Source organism: Oryctolagus cuniculus, chromosome 21 (assembly GCF_964237555.1).
Source record: "Oryctolagus cuniculus chromosome 21, mOryCun1.1, whole genome shotgun sequence".
Classification (NCBI taxonomy): domain Eukaryota; kingdom Metazoa; phylum Chordata; class Mammalia; order Lagomorpha; family Leporidae; genus Oryctolagus; species Oryctolagus cuniculus.
This window is the reverse complement of record NC_091452.1, coordinates 4,787,690-4,803,412: the sequence shown is the minus strand read 5'-3', so window position 1 is coordinate 4,803,412 and position 15,723 is coordinate 4,787,690. Positions and strand designations below refer to the sequence as shown.

General features: G+C 57.5%; 1 protein-coding gene across 4 annotated transcripts in view; it reads left to right on the top strand.

Annotated features, from left to right (window-relative positions):
- LOC103345010 (transmembrane protein 132B) overlaps positions 1 to 15,723 on the top strand; it is a 365,066-nt gene that overhangs the window by 171,368 nt on the left and 177,975 nt on the right. For all 4 annotated transcript variants that reach the window (XM_070066054.1, XM_070066052.1, XM_070066053.1 and 1 more), the window contains one exon: positions 6,964 to 7,110. Coding sequence is in view for 3 of the 4 variants with exons in the window: in XM_070066052.1 (XP_069922153.1) it covers positions 6,964 to 7,110 (147 nt within the window). In the remaining variant the exon portion in view is untranslated. The remainder of the gene's footprint in view (positions 1 to 6,963; positions 7,111 to 15,723) is intronic.

Sequence of the window (15,723 nt, the reverse complement as noted above, 5' to 3'; positions counted from 1 at the left end):
ATGAATATTCAAGACATGGATTTTTCTGGGCTTAACTTGTTCTAACAAATATATAATCTAAAATTAGGAAGGACTTGGACCGAGGGCTGAAATTCAGGAACAATTTTATAACATGCTTAAGGGAGAAGCGGACATGTCAGTAACGGGCTTTGGGCTCCTGTGTTTGATCCCCATCCTCACCTCCTCTGCTGTAACTCCAACTTTCTTTTGGGACCCACTTCTTAACAACCCCTCCCATGTGAGTAAGGTGGATGCAGGGATGGTCACTGACTGGCTGAGCCAACAGACATTGTCTCTCCACCTTTGAGTTCACAGTTATTGGTCCAAGGTCAATCTGATTCAGCTGATGAAGGTCTAGATTCAAGATTTTTGTTTTGAGGGAGAGAATCCTGCTTTCTTTTGTGGATGAAGATGTGAGATCTGGAACTATGGCAGCCATCCTGTGACCATGAGAAGACAGTTCACTGGAGGACAAAACTCCTACACATGAGAGCTGGACAGGGTCAGGAGCTGGCAGGAACTGGAGCCCAGCTGACTCTGTGTGGCCCAAGGCTCCCCACCGTGTATCACACTGAAGCACCCACTGTCTGGCCCAGCCCAAAGCCTCGGGCAAAGATACTCCTAGCAGGTAGGACATTCCAGTGGCTTAGAGGCAGCCCCTGAGAGCTGTGGGCTGAGACTAGCCCTGTCTTTGGCCAAGGCTGACTCTTTCCTCACATGCCCACTGTGTGAGCAACCAAACCAGCCACATACCCCACAGAGAGCTGAGGCTCTGGGTCACATGTAGTTATCCTACAGGTAAGACAGAAAGATGTAGGTGTGCACTGAACAGGTCTCCCTGTTCCCAGATGTGTGGTGGACGCTGGGGGCCAGGGCACCCATGAGGGGAGAGGGATGGAGAAGCCGTGCCCGTGCTCCGTCTCTCTGTCCCTGTTGGGCAGGCTGCCTGGCATCCCCAGCCTGCAGCAGCTGCCGTGTCGTCTGTCTCTGCCCCCAGCGGGGAAGCTCCCCTGGACTCCATACTTCCCGGCAGCCCAGCCCCCAGGGTGTTAGGGTGCTTTGCTGCCCTAGAGCCCAGGGTGCAGGGGTGTGGTTTGCTCAGTCATGGCCCAGGTGTCAGGTAGCCCGAGAGGAGCCGGAGAGCGTTGCCTGGACACGCAAAGGTGAGAGCTCTGTGAGAGACATGGCCAGTGCCAGCTACCGGGACTGTGCTGGGAAGCCCTCTCCTACCCGTGAGACAGAGAAGATGGAAAGAAAGTCCTTCTGGTTTCGGGCCACACACTGAGTGTGGCCTCAGCCTGCAGAGGTCATAGCCACAGCGTGATGAGTGCTTAGTGAGAGGGAAAGGCAGGAAAGTCTAGGGTTGGTGCCATCGTGGCTTTGTGTGTCGTGGAGTGGGGGGAGGTCTGGGGAAGATTGCCTGCAGGTGAGGGGCAGCTGTGTGCACGGGAGTGTTTGCAGAAGTGAGCACACCTGCCGTCCCGGAGCCTGCAGGGTTGCAGCTTTGGTGCACGGTGTCAGCACCGCCTGCAGAGTCTACCTCGTCTTCACCCACGCCCACGCCGGCCCTCGCTTTCCTCCTCCACCCCGTCCATGCCCACACTGGCCCTCGCTTTCCTCCATCACCCCGTCCATGCCCACGCTGGCCCTCGCTTTCCTCCTCCACCCCATCCACACCCATGCCGGCCCTCGCTTTCCTGTACCCCGTCCACCCCCATGCCCACTCCAGCCCTTGTTTTCCTCCACCCTGTCCATGCCCACGCCCACTCCAGCCCTCGCTTTCCTCCACCCCGACCACGCCCACGCAGCCCCTCACTATCCTTCTCCCCATCCACGCCCACGCCGGCCCTCACTTCCCTCCACCGGGACAACTGTGTGTGCACGAGGTGCTTTGCGGGGTGGGTTGCTAACAACCGCGATGGTGATGCCTAGTGCCTGCAGCTGAGAGGCTAAGCCAGCGCCAGCGGGCCACGCCTCAGCCCTGAAGGAGAGGATTCGCCGCCAGGTTTTGGGCTCTCGGCATCCACAGAAGCTACTGTGCTGTTGGTCTTGGGAGGGCGATTGGTTTTTCTGCTACTTGAAAGTCCACTCTTGGGGGAGGTGCTGGCTCCAGCAGGCATGCTGGGGCCAGCAACAGCAAGAGGGGCTGCAGGAAGTATCCGCTTTCTGGAGCCGTCCCCTGCGCCTGGGAGGTCAGCACAGGAGCCCCTGGGGACCGTGTTGCTGGGGGCAGTCCCGGGGAGGCCTGTCCTGCAGGGCAGCTTCCCGGCGGAAGTGCAGTGCTGGGTGTGGGAGCAGGGGCCCCGGTCCTCAGGCTGGCCGGGAAGAAGGTGGGGTCAGAGAAGAATGCAGTCGCGTCCCCAGCCTCAGCGCTAAGCAGGGGCCTTGCGTATGGACCCTGGAGGCTGGGGTGGACAGTGGGAATTGAGGGCCCGTGGGAGGAGGAGGGCAGGGGAGAGGTGCCCTGTGGGCCACCCTGCAGGGCAGCTGCCGGCTGCCTCTGGGAAGCAGAGTGAATGAGTGGCTCCTGAGAGGGATTTGGCTGGGCTGCAGATGACCAGGAAGAGGGAAAGGGTTGCCTGCTGCCTGAGGGCCCAGCAGTGTTCAGCCAGGAAGGCATTCGTGGCGCTCAGAACCCGGCCCAGCCAAAGCTTTGCTTTTGTTCAGCATCAGTAACCTCAGTGACTGCTTCCTGGCCTTGGCTAAAGTCGAGTGTAGTAGCCTCAGTGAGGTGGTGCTGGCCTGGTGCGCAGCCTGCAGGCCCTGGCGTGGTGTTGCTGGCTGCCGACGTCCAGGTCAGAGCTCTGGGAGCAGCAAGTGTCCGTGGCAGGCACAGGGACCGACCTCGGCCTGCTGAGACATTCAGACTCCTGCGGGGAGTGCACCTGCCATGCACCTGTTGCTCCCGCACCTGTCTCGCCGTCAGGACAAACAAAGCGTGCAGAGGAGGACCACGGGGGTGAGGTTGAGTCTGTTGGATGTCACACGACAGTTCCATGACGAGTGGTGGAGTCTCCCACTACTGGGGACCGAGCCCTGATTCTGGAGGAGATGAAAGAGATGGCAGTGCAGACAGAGCTCAGGGGCTCCTCTACCGCAGGATCTGGTACTCAGGCTCCCAGGACTCACGTGGAGCGAGGACGGCCATCAGGGCTCAGTCGGGGAGCTGCAGGTGCAGTCTGCAGGCGTCTGTCAGGTGGGGGTGCAGGGGAGGCTCCCTGTGCGGGGTGGGGTGGGGCGAGCCGGAGGGGAGGGGCTGGCGCTGGTGGTGCGGGGGTTGGGAAGTCACCATTTCTCCACTTGGGCGTCGAGGACTGCAGCACTGAATCTGGCCGTGGGCCGCTGGGTGGGAGCTCTGTGAGGCAGAGGCTGCCGTGACCACGGTGAGTCCCGTAGAAGGGAGGTGGCTGATCTTCCGTGGGAGGGGCTCTGGAACATTCTCCCCCACAGCCCCTTTGGCAGCCAGACAGAGGCTGGGAGTGGGGATGGAACAGGACGCCTCTGTTCCTGGCTTGCATAAATTAATTCCTGGCACACGGAGATGGCAAGAAAGGCAGCCTGGTGCGAGCAGCACACACAGCCGCCGCACTCAGCGGGATGGATGGGTGAGGAGTGGCGGCGGCCTCCAGAGGGAGATGGCTGCGTGGGTGGGGGTTTCTCCGGAGGTGCCGAGTGTGAGAGCTCGCGGGTGGATGTCTCTGCGTCTGGGCAGAGTGCTGAGGAGGGCGGCGGAGGCAGCAGGGCTGCTCTGGAAGGAGGCCTGAGGTGTCTGGGTCTGCTTCAGGGACAGGTGGCCACTTCAGGGCCTAGGCTTTCCAGCCCGGACTCCCCACTTCCAGCCAGGACTAACCCCACCTGGCCAGGACTCCCCCTCACGGCCAGGACTCCCCCTCCCAATCAGGACTCCCCCTCCTAGTCAGGACTCCCCCTCCCAACCAGGACTCCCCCTCCTAGCCAGGACTCCCCCCCCCCCCCCCCAGCCAGGACTCCCTCTCCTGGCCAGGACTCCCCACCCAGCCAGGACTCCCCCTCCCAACCAGGACTCCCCCTCCTAGCCAGGACTCCCCCCCCCAGCCAGGACTCCCCACCACCTCCTCCTAGCCAGGACTCCCTCTCCTGGCCAGGACTCCCCCCTCCCAGCCAGGACTCCCCCCTCCCGGCCAGGACTCCCCCCTCCCGGCCAGGACTCCCTCTCCTGGCCAGGACTCCCCCTCCCCGCCAGGACTCCTCCCTCCACGGCTCAGGATTCTGCCACTGGGGGCTTCCTCCCTAGGGTCTTACAGGTATGAATGGACTTTGATAAATCCTTTTTAAAATTTCAACCACTCTTGGGAGATGTCATTCACCTGTTTTTCCTCATTTTATTTTGTTAATGGAAATAAAATTCCCAAAATGTAAATTTCACCATTTCAAGGCAAATACTTCAGTGGCACTTATTTATTAATATATTTTTAAATATTTATTTATTATTTGAAAGAATTACACAGAGAGAAATACAGAGTGATTTTCCATTTGTATGTTCACTCTCCAAATGGCTCCAGTGGCCAGGACGGTCCAGGCTGAAGCCAGAGCCAGGAGCCTTTTACACCCACGGGGGTGCAGGGCCAAGCACTTGGGCCGTCTTCCGCTGCTTTCCCAGGGGTACTGATGGGGAGCTGGAGTGGAAGAGAGCCGCCGGGACTCAAGCCAGTGCCCACGTGGGTGTTGGCGCCGCAGGTAGCAGCTCTCTCCGCTCTGCTCGCAGCCGGCCCTGCTTCACTGGCACTTGGCGCATTCACAGCATGTGCAACGCCTCCTCTGTCTGGTGCCGAACGTCTCACCACCCCCAGAGAAGCCCGGAGTGCCCTCCTGCAGGCTGCACGCAGAGGGCCTCGTCCAGCGCGGCCTTCCTGTGCGGCCTCTGTCAGCCGGCGTTGCGATTTCAGGGTGACCTTTGCTGCACATCTTTGTACCTCGTTACTTCTCCTGGCTGAGTCGTGGTCCGGCGTGCACACTGACCGCGTTGTGTGTGTCCACGCGCCAGCCGGCAGGGCTGTGAGTCATCTACCGTTTGGGTGTTGTGACCGGGGCTGCCTGGAGCTGGTGGTTGTGGATTTATCACTGCTTGGTTGCAACTCCTGGAGAGACACCAGGAGCGGAATTGCCGGTTGTGTGATGAGTCTGCGTTCGACTTGCAGAGGAGCTGGCACAGCACCTGCCGCAGTGGCTGCGGCATTTCACGTCCCACCCTCACCTCACGGGTCCTGTGTTTTATTTTAGCTGTTGTGATGGCTGTGAGCAGTGTCATCGTGTTGTTAAAGCATTTTTATTTATTTGAAAGGCAGGGAGTGGGAGGGAGGGAGGGAGGGAGCGAGGAAGGGGGTGGGCAGAGAGAGAGACAGGCAGAGAGAAAGCCATCCACTGGCTCGCTCCCCAAGTGCCCACAGCAGCTGGGCTGTACCTGGTGAAGCCAGGATCCGTGAGCTCAGCCTGGGTCTGCCACGTGGCTGGCAGACACTCAAGTGCTCGCGGCATCCTCTGCCTCCCAGGTGCACCCAGCAGGACGCTGAGGGCCTGCACGGTGAGAGGTGCTGTGGGCATCCCAGGCAGTACCCTGACTGCTGCGCCAGCCTCTGCCCCTTGCTGTGGCTCATCTGAGCTCTCCCACGTGCTTGTTGGCCACCTGTGCGTCGTCCCTGGAGAAATGTCAGGAGACCGTGGCCTTCTCTGTATTGAGGACTTGTGTTTCTGTGGTTGAGTGGTGGGAGTTGTTGGTGTGTGCCGGTTCCTGACCCTTGTCAGACAGAAGCCGTGAGCGCTGTGCCTCGGCCTGTAGGTGTGAAGTTAACTCCGTCATCTTGGAGGGAGCCTAGGAGGCTGCCCTTGCCGGCTCTCCTCACCTCCACCTCCTCCACGTGATGGTTTCCTGCCTCCGCCCTGTTTCTGTTCCGTAGGAAAGGGAGCCCAGAGCTCTGCCGGGCTTCTCTCACTGGCGAGCTGGTGACCTCACTGCCACGCGTCACTGACCACATCCCTGAAGTCCAAGCTCGCCCTGGGGGTGGGTTTAGTATTTATGCTTAGTATGTACCTTTAGTACTTATACTCAGTACCTACACTTAGTGCTTGTGCTTAGTACTTACATTTAGTACTTATGCTTAGTACTCACAATTGGTACTTGTGTTCAGCTAAGGCACAGTGAGCAGTGGGTCCTCCGTGGCCTGCCTTCCTCCTGCAGGCTCTCCAGAAGTGTCACAGTGGGTATGTCCGAGGCTGCGAGGAGCTCCTGCTGGCTGTCACACAGGACACGCGTCCTGGGCAGTAACAGTCTGAGGGTCATTCAGGCAGGGACAGAGGGGTGACGCCCCAGCCTGAAGTCCGCTTGGCTTTCCTCAGTGGGAAGCCCCTGGTCCCTTGCGTTCTTCCTGGAGGAGCCGAGTCGTGCACGCGATGCACCAGGCAGTACCTGGCCGCGTTACCCGCCAGGATGTGATGCTGGCTGCCCCTTCCCTGTCACGGTGTGGCCGTCGCAGCCGCCTCCTGGGCTGGCACAGGCCCCGCAGGTGAGCAGCAGTCTCCATGGAGCCCACCCCGCGTGTCCATGCTGTGAGCACCACGCCGGGACCTGCAGCAGACAGGGCTGCGTGCCCACGTGTGATGAGACAGACACCTAACGAGCAGGGGCTGTGGCTGGTGAAGCCCGCGGCGCACTCGAGCAGGGGCTGTGGCTGGTGAAGCCCGCGGCGCACTCGAGCAGGGGCTGTGGCTGGTGAAGCCCGCGGCGCACTCGAGCAGGGGCTGTGGCTCGTGAAGCCCGCGGCGCACTCGAGCAGGGGCTGTGGCTCGTGAAGCCCGCGGCGCCCTCCTTGTTAAAGGAAAGTGTTTGCTGCTGGTGAGAGGGGCCGGGCTTTGGACACCTCTGGAGGCCTGCCCAAGTGCCCGTCTGAACCAGAGTGCCTTACCCTGTGTCGCTTTCTCTGCCCACAGAATCAAGGCGGCTGCAGGCGTGCGGATAACTGCAGTGAGGGTCAGCGAGGAGGACCAGTGGACCGTCCAGGAGGAGATCGAGCAGGACGGCGCGCAGACCACGGCCAGCCTGGCGTGCTTGGGCCATCCCCCGGACGTGCAGAGCAGGTATGCGGCGCCACAGCGGGCGGAGTGCTGGGCATGTCTGTGGGACTGGGAGCTCTTGGCCCAGCCTGGCGTCCGGCTGGGACAGCTCCGGCGGGAGGAGCCGTGGCCTGAGACCCTGTAATCGCCTGAGTTCACCTTTGTCACAGTGCTCTGCTTGAGCCTCCTCCTGGGTGAGGAGTTCGAATCAGGTGGCCAGCATGTCTGGTGTCACCCGTCACCCCCACCGCCTGAGCAGCCCCACAGAGGTGGGTGCTCAGTGGAAGGCAGGAGAGACCGAGAGACTGCCCTGGGAAGGCTTGGCAGAGCAGGGGAGAGCCAGGGCAAGGCCTCAGCACCCACCGCACTCTGTCCCCCAGAGATTCAGCCCCCAACTCCAAGCAGGGCCCATGCCGGAGCTGCCAGCTGCCAGCCGGCGACGGCGCCTCACCCGATCTGGCAGTGCAGGCTGGGCAGCGGTCCCAGGCGTGACATCAGCAAAATGTTTAGGTGCACAGGGATGATGGCCCGATAGCTTTAGCCACCCTCTTCTGCTCATTTTTTTTGAAAAGGGGGCACTTCCATAGCAGTGATAGCAATAATTTAAAATACAGGTCTCCACCTCTGCACTGTGACAAAGGTGAACTCGGGGGCCCCAGCTGGGTCTGTTGCTGGCCACTCTGTGTGATCACAACCCCTTCTCTCTCTTCTCCAGCCCAGGAAGTCTCTGGGGTCCACAGGATACACAGCAGAGGCACCCCGTGAATGAACGAGGGTGTGCGTGGGGGGAGTGTGGGAGGGTGAGAAGGGGAGTGACAGGCAGGGCAAGTCAGAAGGCTCAGCATGGGTGACCTGGCCAACCTGGTGCTTTGGCCTGCCTGCTTTGAGGGCCTCTGCAAAGCGAGGGCTGTGACTCAGGTGAAGTGGTCATGGGAGATGGTGTTGGGGAGCCGTGGGCTAAGCCACCACCTGCGAGATGCCAGCACCCCATAACAGAGCGCAAGTTCGAGTCCCAGCTGCTCCACTTCCGATCCAGCTCCATGCTAGCGCACCGGGGAAAGCAGTAGATGACAGCCCAAGTGTTTGGGCCCCTGCACCCACCCGGGAGACCTGGATGGAGCTCCTGGATCCTGGCTTTGGCCTGGACCAGCCCTGGCCATTGTGAACATTTTGGGGAGTGCACCAGCTGGTGGAAGCCCCCCTTCTCTCCCTCCCTCTCTGTCTCTCCCCCTCCCTCCCCCTCCCTCTCTCTCTCCCTCTCTCCCCCTCTCTCCCTCTCTCCTCCCTCTCTCTCCCTCCCTCTCTCTCCCTCTCCCTCCCTCCCTCTCTCTCCCTCTCCCTCCTTCCCTCCCTCCCTCCCTCCCTCCCTCCCTCCCTATCTCCCTCTCCCTCTCCCTCTCCCTCTCTCCCCCTCTCTCCCTCTCTCCTCCCCCTTCTCCCTCTCCCTCTGATACTCTGCCTTTAACATAAATAAAACAAGTCTTAAACCAAAGAAGGCTTCTGTTCAGAGTCGCTGTTCTATCCACCCACTAGAAGAGTGTCCAGTCTGTGACCTCACTTGACCCCAGATGTCCCTGGAGAGCCGCACCTGCCTGCTCAGCACTGCCAGGTCCTGAGATGTTCGTGTCAGGAGAAAGCCTGGGGTTTTTGTGTTTACCCAGGTGCTTTCCATTGCAAGCAGTAGAATACCCATCTGAGTGTGGCTGCTACATGTTGGGATTGATCATCTTGTGTAACGAGACGTAGAGCTGGGTGGTTCTATGGTGGGTGGGTCCGGCAGCACCATGGTGCCCCCTGGGCACGTCCTATCTTCCCACGCCATGTGCTTGGTGCATTGGCTCTTACCCCCCAGCTTGTATCCTCATGGACACAAGATAGCTGCAGCCCTTCCAGGCATCACAGACCCACCAGCTATATACCACAGCTGAAAGGAGGGGGCCTTTTCCCGTGTCTCTCTCTCTCCAGGAAGAAAACCTTTCCCGCCTCCTCCCTTAGATCCTGCCAGGAAGCACTGGGCACTGTGGCCTTGCCCAGGAAGCAGGGTGGTCCTGGCAAGTGAGCACCTGGTGCTGCACTCAGGTTTGTAGCAGGAGGAGGTCTGTGCGTCGGAAGCGAGGATGGTCGCCACGCTCTGAGAAGCTGGGCTCTGCCAGGGTTCTGCTTGGCCCTCGGCTTCGCGCCCGACCCTGGGGCTCTGCCTCCGGAGTCGAGCACTTGCCCTTGGTGTCTGCGCCCATGAAGTGCCTTCGTCCAGCTGGTGCTACTCTGTCCCGTGCTTCCAAGGGGACTTGAGTCCCCTGTGGATGCCGTCTGGGGGAGCTGGGAGCCGGGGGTGCTGACCTGGTCTGTTCCCATCTTCCTTCCAGCTGGGCTTTTGCTTAGGGGTGCTGTCCTCCTGGAGGCAGCACGGTGGCCCCAGCTCCTGCCATCCACACCGATGACTTGGTCACTCTTCCCAGAGAGGCTGTGGTCACTGCCTCGTCTGCTGTCACCTGGGTCATGTGCTCCTGGAGAAGTCCCACCTACAGGGCTGAGGCAGACCGGGAGGGGGCTGGGGTGGACAGTGGCCGCTGACGGGGCAGGAGCTGCAGTGGCCTCTTGGACCCTGGTGCTCGCGCTTCTGACTGCCTGCTCGTGGACTTTGCATCTGGATGCGCAGCAGTGGCCCCGTGGGCCACGCCCAGGAACTCAGCTCTGAAGAAATCTTTGACCGCGTGGCAAGGTTTGAAATGGGAAGGACAGTGTGGGTTCTTACCGCAGTTGTCCTGTTCCGGTTTTGTGGGGATTGGTTCTGCATAGGAGAAGAGGCCTTGTGAGAGAGAGCAGAGGCGCTGTGCGGGCAGAGTGGGGCGGCGATGGGACGGCCCCGCCTCCCCGCCTGGCGTGCCAGGTTTGACTCCCTTGGGCAGGGAGTGTTGTGCAGCAATGACGGTGTGCTTGTCCAGTACCCCCCAAATCCATCCCAGAATCGAAATAAATCCTTGCTTTCTTTTGTACTTTTTTGTTGAATTGTGATATCAAATGAAGCATGAGACTGCGGCTCAGGGACCGTGTGTGCTGGTGAACAAAGACAGTGCAGGCACACGGCCCTGACCACACGCCCCGCGGAAGCTGTGATGTCTGGATTGGGGCCGCCTGGGCTGCGATGGCGTTCGTAACAGAATGGAATGTGCACACTGCCTGGAACTCTGTGATAAGAATTCGACATGCGCTGTATGGGGAGACCCGATGCCTGGGTGAGACAGCCGGGGAAGGTCTTAATTTAGAGCATTTTAGGGAGCACTCATGGTGAGGGAATGTGAGTGATAAAGATGAACCACGAGATACAGAACAGTGCTGCCCAGAGATTACAAACAGGAGCCGGGCGGGGCGTGCGCACGGCAGATCACCCGTGGCCCGAGGAAACGAAAGCTGGACAGCCCCAGGCGGGCTCGATCCTGCAGCCCCTTCTGCCTGGCTGGGGGGACCCGACCCCAGAGAGGGTAAAGCTGTGACTGTGTGCTCAGAGACCACAGCGAGGAGCACGTCCTCACCCAACCTGGCCACAGGCCGGGCGGAGCAGAGCTCCGGAACTCCAGGGAGAAACGCAGAGAGAGAGTGCCCCCAGCAGGAGCAGGCTTGCCCACTGGCTGTCACTCACTGCGGTAACCTGGTTCCCTGCTCACCACCTCGTGGGCAGGCTCAGTCCCATTTCTGTTGCCTGTGACACAGCACACATAGAAACAGGCTGAGCTTTTGGGCTGGCGCTGTGGCACCTGCATCCCATGTAGGTGCTGGTTTGAATCCCAGCTGCTCCTTTTCCGATCCAGCTCCCTGCTATGTCCTGGGAAAGCAGTAGAAGATGGCCCAAGTGCTTGGGCCTCTGCACCCCCGTGGGAGACCCGGAAGAAGCTCCTGGCTGCTGGCTTCAGATCGGCACAGCTCTGGGCAGTGCGGCCATCTGGGGAGTGAACCAGCAGATGGAGGACCTCTCTTTCTTCTCTCTCTGTAATTATACCTCTCAAATAAGTAAATAAAATCTTAGAAAAAAAGAAATAAACGGGCTGAGCTTGGCTCACGGTTGCAGAGGGGCAGGGTCCAGGGGACGGGATGGGGCCTAGGGGACTCTGCTGGCAGAGTCCTGGGCCACGCAGGGCCCCACGCATCAAGAGACAAGGGTTGAGTCCATGTGTCTGTTCCTCTCTCCCTTTTCTTAGGAAGCTGCCAGGACAAGGGTACTTGGAAGTGTTCATGGTAAAGTGGAATTTAAAAGTAAGGTTATTTTAGGGGCCAGTGCTGTGGCGTAGCGGGTAAAGCCGCTGCCTGCAGTGCCCACATCCCACGTGGGTCCCAGTTCGAGTCCTGGCTGCTCCACTTCCAATCCAGCTCTCTTCTATGGCCTGGGAATGCAGAAGATGGCCAAGTCCCTGGGCCCCTGTACCCATGTGGGAGACCTGAAAGAAGCTCCTGGCTCTGGATCCGGCGCAGCTCCGGCCTTTGCAGCCATTTGGGTAATGAACCGGTGGATGGAAGATCTTTCTCTGCCTCTGCCTCTGCCTCTCTGTAACTCTGTCTTTCCAATAAATAAATGTTTAAAAATAAGGTTATTTTAGTGCAAAAATACTTAAATCCAAGTGTAAATGTGTCATGACACACATTGATGTTAAGACATGCATAGATGTCCCATGAGATGTGTAGGGATCCCATGCCACACGTGAGTGTCCCATGCCACACGTGAGTATCCCATGCCACATATGAGTGTCCCATGCCACACGTGAGTGTCCCATGCCACACGTAAGTGTCCCATGCCACACGAGTGTCCTATGCCACACGTGAGTATCCCATGCCACACATGAGTGTCCCATGCCACACGTGAGTGTCCCATGCCACATGTGAGTGTCCCATGCCACACGTGAGTGTCCCATGCCACACGAGTGCTCCATGTCACATGAGTATCCCATGCCACATGAGTGTTCCATGTCACACATGAGTGTCCCATGTCCCATGTGAGTGTCCCATGCCACACAAGTGTCCCATGTCCCATGTGTGTGTCCCATGCCACACGTGAGTGTCCCATGCCACATGAGTGTCCCATGCCACACGTGAGTGTCCCCTGCCACATGTGAGTGTCCCACGCCACACGTGAGTGTCCCATGCCACTTGTAGGTGTCTGTGACACATGTTGGTGTCTCCTGACACACGTAGATGTTTTGAAAATACTGTGCATTTTCATGAACTTTCTGAACAGACTTTTTAGGTATAAGTTTAGAAATTCTTTGCAGCAAAATAAATTTACCTTTTTAAAAAAGATTATTTGAAAGGCAGAGAGAAGAGGGAGGAAGAGAGGGAGGGAAAGGGAGAGAGAGAGGAGAGGAGAAGAAAGAAAAGACAAGATGTCTTCCGTCTGCTGATTCAATCACATAATTCAGCCTGCTAGGCCAGGCTGGAGCCAGGAGCTTGGGACTCCCTGTGGGTCTCCCATGTGGGTGGCAGGGGCCCAAGCACTTGGGCTCTTACCCACTGCCTCCCAGGCACATTAGTAGGAAGCTGGATTGGAAGTGGAGCTGCCAGGACTCGAACCAGGCACTCTGATACTGGATACAGGCATCCCACGTTCTGGCTTAACCTGCCATACCACATACTGAACTTTCAGGTTCATTTTCCATGAACTTTCTGAAGTGCTCTGGTGACCTTTTCTGGTCCTGGCCACCTCCCTCGCCTCTAGCCCCACAGTGTCCCAATGGGGATTACAGTCGGTGTGAGTTTCAGAGGACACTGACCTCATTCAGACGGTAGCAGACAACGCCGTTGAAACCCCAGAGCCGGCTCTCGGGAGGCTGGCTGAGGAGCAGGCATTGTTCTCGCTGCCTGGCTCGGTTTGTGTTTTTCCTTCCTGGCTGTGAAGGTGGAAGACAGAACTCATGGAATGTTTTAATGTCTCTAGGACAATTTTCTGTGAATCCATCGCCCATGCTTTGTTTTACTCTAAAACCGTATTGAAAAAAAAATCGTCTAATGCTTCTGAGATCATTCTGGAGAATAAACTTGTGAAACTCAGCGATGGTGGCGCCCTGCGAGGGGGGCACTGTTCTTGCGTAACAGATGGGTAAACCGAGGCACAGTTCCAGTCACTGCCCCAGCTGAGAGCCAGCGAGTGGTCAATGCCGGCAGACTGTTGGCTCCTCCCCTGGGCCGCCTCTCCCCATCCCTGCCGCTGGCTGTCGTGTCCCCACTGGACAGGAAACCCGGCCACCCCAGTCCTGTGGCACCCGTGGGCAACCTGGCACCTGATGGCAGGGGCTGTGGCGATTGTTGGTGGCCCCTCGGGAGACGTGTCCATGTCTAATCCCTGGGCCTTGTGGGTGGGGCCTTCCTCAGCCAGAGGAGCGTCCCAGAGGTCGTGAAGGGCCCGAAGATGAGGTCATTGCGCTGGGTCATTGAGGTGGACCCTGAGCCCAGTGACTGCGGTCCTCATGAGACATGCACAGGGAGTGGTGACGGGAAGACAGAGGCAGAGGAGGCAGTGACGCCACCAGGAGCTACAGGAGGCAGGAACCAACGGTCCCCTGAGCCCTCAGAGGCAGCAAGGCTCTGTCAGTACCTTGGTTTCGGACCCCTGGTTCCAGAAGTGTGAGAGAATCCGACTCTGTTGTTTGAAGCCATCAAGTTTGTGTGATCTGTTACCATAGCCTCGGGACGGAGGCGAGGAGTTCTGAGCCCTCACGAACGCATCGGCCCCGGCTGCATCCTGGATGTGGAGCGGACTCAGCAGGGAGCCTTGTTTATAAAGGACAGAGGCCTTGGACCTGTGGCTCGCAAGAGTTGCCTGCCAAAGAAAAAATGAGAGCGGCCAGGGTAGCGAATTCCTAGGGTGCCTGAATGGCAAATACTAATGAGCTCAAAACCCGGAAGAAGATGAAAGTACTTTAATTCTTAACAGTTTTAGCATCTGCAAGTAGTGGGTTTGGAAACACACAGCTCTCCGGCTGCTTGGAGATCACTGGGGAGCAGCTGAGCCCCAACCGGGAGCCGAGCGGTGAAGGTGCCGTGCACCGCACGGAGCTGCGGAGGAGAGCTGCACCCGCGTGTGGGGTGTGGGGTGTGGGGCTGTGTGTGCTGTTCTTATTTATTCATTTTATCTGAGAGTTAGAGATACAGACAGAGGGAGAGACAGAGAGAAAGGTCTTCCACCTGCTGGTTTACTTCCTAAATGACTGCAATGACCAGAGCTGGCCCGATTCAAAGCCAGGAGCCAGCAGCTTCTTCCGGGTTTCCCATGCAGGTGTAGGGTCCCAAGGGCTTGGGCTATCTTCCACTGCTTTCTTTTTTATTTTTTTATTTAATAAATATAAATTTACAAAGTACAACTTTTGCATTGTTGTGGCTTTTCCCCCCATAACCTCCCTCCCACCCGCAACCATCCCATCGCCCACTCCCTCTCCCATCCCATTCTTCATCAAGATTCATTTTCAATTATCTTTATATACAGAAGATCCACTTAGTATATACTAAGTAAAGTTTTCAACAGACTGCACCCACACAGCCACACAAGATATAGAGTCCTGTTCGAATAGTATTCCACTGCTTTCCCAGGCCACAGCAGAGATGGATCGGAAGAGGAGCAGCCAGGACATGAGCTGGTGCCCATATGGGATGCTGACACTGCAGGTGGAGGCTTAGCCTACTAGGCCACAGCGCCGGCCCTGGAGTGTTTGTTTTACTTCATGCTAGAGAGTAGCATCAGAGTTCTCCCACAAGAAGTGAATTCCTTCCTCCATTCCCCAAAGTGGGTCAGGCCTGTAGAAGAAAAGAAGTAATAGTTTAAAATATTCTCCCTCTTTTTCTACCCAGTGGGAAACTCTTTGTTAAATTATGCTCCTGTTAGTTTCAACATAACTGTAACAGAAGTCTTCTTACTTTGAAATCAACAGACATCCAACTGTAGGACAAGGAGAAGATAAAACAGAAAAATCGAGAGCATAGGGGTGGGTGTTGTGGTGCAGTGGGCCAAGCCACCGCTTGGGCTGCCACGGCCTGTCCTGGAGCACTGGTCTAAATCCTAGCTTCTCTGCCTTCGACCGGTTCCCTGCTCATGTGCCTGAGAAGAAGCAGGTGATGGCTCAAGTACTGGAGTCCCTGACGCCACGTGGGAGGCCTGGGAGGAATTCTTGGTTTCTGGCTTTTACCTCTCCTAGCCCTGGTTGTGTGCGCATTTGAAGAGTGAAGGGTAGATGGAAGATATCCCTCTATCACTCTATTACTCTGCCTTTCAAACAAACAACTAAATTTTAAAATAGTGGAGAGCATAAAGGTCCCTTGAACCTGTGATTTAAAAGTTGTTGTTATTAATATTTTTGTGACTTTAGTATTTACATCTATAAACAGAAATGCTACTTTTATCAACATTGGAGTTATAATATAAATAACCATGTAATTGAAAATATAAAAAACTAAGTCTTGGGGAGCAGCTTCAGGTTTGCAGAAGAGTTAAGTGGGGGCCATCATGGCATAGTAGGTAAAGCTGCTGTCTGCGACACTGGCATCCTAGATGAGCGCCGGTTCGAGTCCCAGCTGCTCCACTTCTGATCCAGCTCTCTGCTATGGCCAGGGAAAGCAGTAGACAATGGCACAAGTACTTGAGCCCCTGCCACCCACATG